Source organism: Salvelinus alpinus, chromosome 19, assembly GCF_045679555.1.
Source record: "Salvelinus alpinus chromosome 19, SLU_Salpinus.1, whole genome shotgun sequence".
NCBI lineage: Eukaryota > Metazoa > Chordata > Actinopteri > Salmoniformes > Salmonidae > Salvelinus > Salvelinus alpinus.
In genome coordinates, this window is record NC_092104.1 from 47,432,738 (window position 1) to 47,438,282 (window position 5,545).

The following is a 5,545-nucleotide window of genomic DNA, read 5'->3' on the forward strand; positions in this document are numbered from 1 at the left end:
GCCGGCCAGAGCTGTCTGTCTGCCAAGCGCCGTCAGAGCTGCCCGTCTGTCCCGAACCGCCAGAGCTGCCCGTCTGTCCCGAGCCGTCAGAGCTGCCCGTCTGTCCCGAGCCGTCAGAGCTGCCCGTCTGTCCTGAGCCGTCAGAGTTTCCCGTCTGTCTCGAGCCGTCAGAGCTGCCCGTCTGTCCCGAGCCGTCAGAGCGGCCCGTCTGTCCCGAGCCGTCAGAGCCGCCCGTCTGTCCCGAGCCGTCAGAGCCGCCCGTCTGTCCCGAGCCGTCAGAGCCGCCCGTCTGTCCCGAGCCTTCAAAGCCGCCCGTCTGTACTGAGCCTGCAAAGCCGCCCGTCTGTACTGAGCCTTCAGAGCCGTCCGCCAGACAGGAGCCGCTAGAGCCGTCCGCCAGACAGGAGCCGCTAGAGCCTTCCGCCAGACAGGAGCCGCTAGAGCCTTCCGCCAGACAGGAGCCGCTAGAGCCTTCCGCCAGACAGGATCAGCCAGAGCCTTCCGCCAGACAGGATCAGCCAGAGCCTTCCGCCAGACAGGATCAGCCAGAGCCTTCCGCCAGACAGGATCAGCCAAAGCCTTCCGCCAGACAGGATCAGCCAGAGCCTTCCGCCAGACAGGATCAGCCAGAGCCTTCCGCCAGACAGGATCAGCCAGAGCCTTCCGCCAGACAGGATCCGCCAGAGCCGTCCAGCCTGGATCCGCCAGAGCAAGCAAGCCAGGATCCGCCAGAGCCAGCCAGCCAGGATCCGCCAGAGCCAGCCAGCCAGGATCCGCCAGAGCCAGCCAGCCAGGATCCGTCCCTCAGTCCGGAGATGCCCCTCATTCCGGAGATGCCCCTCATTCCGGAGATGCCCCTCATTCCGGAGATGCCCCTCATTCCGGGGATGCCCCTCATTCCGGAGGTGCCCCTTAATCTAGTGGGGTTAATTTGGAGGGTGGTCATTTTGAGGAGGCTACGAAAGCGGGTAGTGACTATGGTGGGGTGGGGACCACGAACAGCGCCAGAGCCGCCACCGTGGACAGACGCCCACCCAGACCCTCCCCTGGACTTTATGCTGGTGCGCCCGGAGTTCGCACCTTAAGGGGGGGGTTATGTCACGTTCCTGACCTTATTTTTCCTTTGTTTAACTTTGTTTAGTTGGTCAGGACGTGAGCTGGGTGGGTAGTCTATGTTTTGTGTTTCTATGTTGGGGTTAATGTGTTGCCTGATATGGTTCTCAATTAGAGGCAGGTGTTTGACGTTTCCTCTGATTGAGAACCATATTAAGGTAGGGTGTTCTCACTGTTTGTTTGTGGGTGGTTGTCTCCTGTGTCTGTATGTTTACCACACGGGACTGTTTCGTTTTGTCGTTCGTGTATGTAGTCTGTTCCTGTTCGTGCGTTCTTCGTTTATTTGTAAGCAATCAAGTCCAGGGGCCTGTTGCACAAAAGTAGAATTAAGACATCCGGGATAAATGACTCAGCTGAGCTCAATGAAGCCAAAACATGTGCGTCCAGGCTTAATTGGTTGCACAAAGACCAAGCCAGGATGAGCAGACACGGATTCATTAAGCCAGGTGAAACCAATCCGTGCGCGCTCACGGCTCACTCAAATAGACCCCGCCACAGATCACAGATTAACTGATTTACCATGGCAACTAGAGCCGCGTACTTTTCCCCGTCGGAAGCACAAATCCTCATGGAGGCATACGAGGAGGTAAAAGATATAATTAAGAAGAAAGGCAACACCGCCACAGTGATAAAGCAAAGAGAAAAAGCGTGGCAAAGTATTGCAGACCGCCTGAATGCGTAAGTAGTGCACAATTACACACTCACCGCTCCGCTGAAACATCACAATTACAATTCAAATATTTAATTCACATCTCCAAAAATGCAGTTGTACTGTAATTATGAAACGGTTAAATTTTTTATTGAAATGCACTGCAGATATGAGTGAAATTGTGTAAAGTAACTCCATCACACTGTATAAAGCTATGATAAATTTTTTGATATTTTTACTGAAAACAAGACAAAAATACCAAGTAATTTTTTGCAGTGTGACTCCATTAAATGTGTGTGTGTGTGTGTGTGTGTGTGTGTGTGTGTGTAGATTAAACATGAACGGGCCAAAACGGACATGGCAGCAGGTCAAAATCAAATACAAGAACATTCTGCAGAATGGTATGGTCCCTGACTAATATTTAACAAAGCACAAGCATATATTGTACCCAGAAGGTGCCTGCTCACACATTGTCTGTACTGTTTTAGCAGTGAAAAAGAATACCCACAGACAAGGCACGGGTGGTGGGTCACCAAAGGCTGACCTTACCCCAGCAGAGGACATGGCCTTGGAGCTAAATAAAGGCAGGCCCGTCTTAGAGGGGATCCCTGGGGGGAAAGAGACGAGCATAGGTTCCTCCCAAGATGCCACCCGCTTCATTCAAGGTATGTCCTTCCATCTCTACATGGGATACAACCACATTCATATTGAATCAATTTGGACTGTCTGACTTTGGTTTACCTATTGCCTTGCAGTGTCTGGCAGCACTGTGTTCCTGTTAGAGCCACCAGCACAAGCACCAGACGATGCTGATCCAGTGAGTACTCCATCAAAGGCATACTGTAGGCCTGGCATGTCTTGTCTACTAGCTTCAATATGAATCCGATTAAATGTGATAGGGTGAAGGCCCCAGTGCAGCAGCAACAGCACATGATGGAGACGATGATGAGGAGGAGACCATCTCTCTGGATTCCAGAAGGCATGAGGTATCATGTTAAGACTGTGAAAGTACTATTTACTCTACAATGGTGAGGAGTCCTCATCAAAATCAAAAAATCTAATTTCTTTTACAGGACCCAGATGCTATACAGTGGGAAAACCAGCCTGGCAACATAGTGCGTATTAATAAAAGGACACCACATCCTGCCAAATTCCAGCTGCGCTAATTGTATTGTGTTCACAGAGCTCACAAGCTATCAGAAAGTTGTATGGCAACCACCTCCGGCGCCAAATAGAACTGGCAGACATAGACATTCAGTACAAGAAGAAAAAGATGGAAAATCTTGCACTGGAGTCCGAAATAAAAAAGAGGACAATTAGGAAACTGGACCTTGAAATAAAAAAACTTGAGAGGGAGGTGAGATATGCCTTCAATGTACACTGTATGCTAACTGTAACACAAATGTATTATTCATTATTTTTCTTTCCTCCCCCAGCTCCAAGAAGATGACACAGCTCAAAATAAAAATGAGGTATATTCTCGTAAAGTCAAGTGAGCCATGACATATGAGCTCTTATTGTGAGCACACAGGACGGTGGCATCTTTCTAAGGTTTTTTTTATTTTCCCAGCAATCAGTACAACCAAGTCATCGTTATAAGGCATCGCCCTCTTTTGCCCACCCCCCCAGCACCAGGTGTGGCCACTAGCCTATATGAAGGCCCAAAATTGTGTGTTCCTTTCTGCTCTGACAATGGCATGCCCATTCGTGCGAGATGTGGTGGATGAAGAAGCACTTGTGCTGAGGAGAGCCTTCAGGCGAGAAAGGGTCTTCAGGGACCGGTTGGACCCACTGGCCTTCCCTGATGACCATCTATATGAAAGATACAGGTTTTCTGCAGATGGCATCAGGTATCTATGCAGACTACTGGGTCCCAGGATTAAGCACCGCACTGCACGGAGCCATGCACTGAGTGTGGAGCAAATGGTTTGTGTGGCCTTGCGCTTTTTTGCTAGTGGAGCCTTCCTGTACTCAGTGGGGGATGCAGAACAGCTGAACAAGGCCACAATTTGCCGCACAATAAGGAGTGTGTGTCTGGCTATCAAAGCATTAGCAGATGTCTTCATCTCCTTCCCTGGCCACAGAAGACTCTGTGACATCAAAGAGGAGTTCTATAGGATTGCAGGTAAGAGGATCTACAAATTACAGGACAACTGTTAACACATAGTAGGATACTCATTACTTTGTGTGACAGGTTTCCCCAATGTCATTGGTGCAGTGGACTGCACACACATAAGGATAAAAGCCCCCTCAGGTGCCCATGAGGCCGATTTTGTGAATAGGAAATCCTTTCACAGCATTAATGTTCAGGTGAACATAACTTTTTGATATTGTCCATTGACGAACACTCTGCATTGCCAGTGATGTGCATTGATTGGTGTAATATTCCTCATCTTATGATTTCAGATGGTCTGCAATGCTGACTGTGTGATCAGCAATGTTGTGGCAAAATGGCCTGGCTCAGTCCATGACTCCAGAATCTTTCGGGCCTCTGAAATCTATCAGTGCCTATCACAAGGTAAGCCACACAACCCCTATTTATAACCATCATGGCTGTGTCAAGAATATCACTGTGTTTATGAGGTAGTAATGATGAGATTTTGTGTTGACAGGTGAATTCTCTGGTGTGTTGCTGGGAGACAGGGGGTATGGCTGCCAGCCTTTTCTCCTGACACCTTTCACAGACCCCCAGGAAGCACAGCAGGCCTACAACCATGCCCATGCCAGGACCAGGGCCAGAGTTGAAATGACCTTTGGCCTCCTGAAGGCACGCTTTCACTGCCTTCACAAATTAAGGGTCAGCCCTGTTAGGGCATGTGATATTACTGTGGCTTGTGCTGTCCTCCACAATGTGGCCTGCCTGAGGAAGGAGAGGGCCCCCAGAGTGCCACCAGCCATGGACTGGGACAATCCGGCAATCTTCCCTGATGACGACAGTGGTCGGCTGCTGAGGGACCAATATGTGTTGAATTATTTTAGTTAGTATGTGTGCTTTCAATTTTGGTTAAATATGTCCTGCGGTGGCAGAGGAATTTGGGTTTTTTTGGGTTCGTTTTTTGACGAATTTGGCCTCTTATGATGTTTGTGCGGTATACTGTGTGTAATACAAGGCTGCAGGGAGGCTACTGCATCCATTCATTTGTCTGTTCAGTTGATGTGTATGGATTTGTCCTGCATTTATTTTAGTGTGCAGACATGCAGGGTGTGTTATATACAGACCTTTGAATGTGTATGTATCATTTTGTATAATATGCTTGGATTCTGTGCTTTCCATCTTGTAGAGTCACTGTGACTTCAGTTTCGAAAGGAGCTGATGGTTTACCTGCTTTGTTTTGTCCTTATTCAATAAAGGAACATAATGTTACACATTGTGTTTTTATATTCATATGGAATGTGTATTTGTTTATATGACAGAGTACTAGGGCCACACTGAAGAAAAAGGATAAAGTCATAAATTTATGAGGCTGGTTCTTTCTGCAGAAAAGCTACATATTGTTTTTACAGTTTTGATACTTATGACAATGTGATACTTAATATTCTGGCACATCAGCATGTCTTTGTTTATGAAACCATACTGAAGTACAATTTCACGAAATGCCCCACATCTGTCATTTTAACAACTGTCCTCCTTTAAAACAACTGGTTACAATATTATGACTTGTGTTTTTTTCCCCTCTGTGGCCCTAATATTCTATCATTTTATATATAGCCTTATAGTCTATGGGAAACTGTAAATTATCTAATGATAGCAACATCATCTAAAAATCATTTTTTATCCAAAAT

At 47.6% G+C, this 5,545-nt stretch overlaps 1 protein-coding gene across 6 annotated transcripts; it reads left to right on the forward strand.

Moving 5' to 3' along the window:
* The first annotated feature begins 1,097 nt into the window (after positions 1–1,097).
* Positions 1,098–5,147, forward strand: LOC139545752 (putative nuclease HARBI1). Of its 6 annotated transcripts, XM_071353872.1 has the most exons (11): positions 1,098–1,791; positions 2,093–2,163; positions 2,251–2,427; positions 2,518–2,579; positions 2,662–2,748; positions 2,836–2,877; positions 2,946–3,119; positions 3,199–3,234; positions 3,333–3,887; positions 4,169–4,280; positions 4,375–5,147. In XM_071353872.1, exons 1-9 carry the CDS (start codon positions 1,634–1,636, stop codon positions 3,408–3,410), a joined length of 885 nt encoding a protein of 294 aa, XP_071209973.1. In that variant the 5' UTR covers positions 1,098–1,633; the 3' UTR covers positions 3,411–3,887; positions 4,169–4,280; positions 4,375–5,147. The 6 variants fall into 6 exon arrangements, with proteins under 6 accessions (XP_071209973.1, XP_071209970.1, XP_071209969.1 ...); XM_071353869.1 differs by adding an exon at positions 3,957–4,072 and having other exon boundaries at positions 1,659–2,427; positions 2,518–2,877; positions 3,199–3,887; XM_071353868.1 differs by adding an exon at positions 3,957–4,072 and having other exon boundaries at positions 1,659–2,427; positions 2,518–2,748; positions 2,836–3,119; positions 3,199–3,887.
* The last annotated feature ends 398 nt before the right edge of the window (positions 5,148–5,545 follow it).

Bases quoted from the DNA above. Each gene is read 5' to 3' on its own strand.
- LOC139545752 (XM_071353866.1), top strand. From the start codon at position 3,416: ATGAAGGCCCAAAATTGTGTGTTCCTTTCTGCTCTGACAATGGCATGC. The intron at 4,073-4,168 runs GTGAACATAACT...TTATGATTTCAG, and splicing joins TTCACAGCATTAATGTTCAG to ATGGTCTGCAATGCTGACTG. The intron at 4,281-4,374 runs GTAAGCCACACA...TTGTGTTGACAG, and splicing joins CTATCAGTGCCTATCACAAG to GTGAATTCTCTGGTGTGTTG.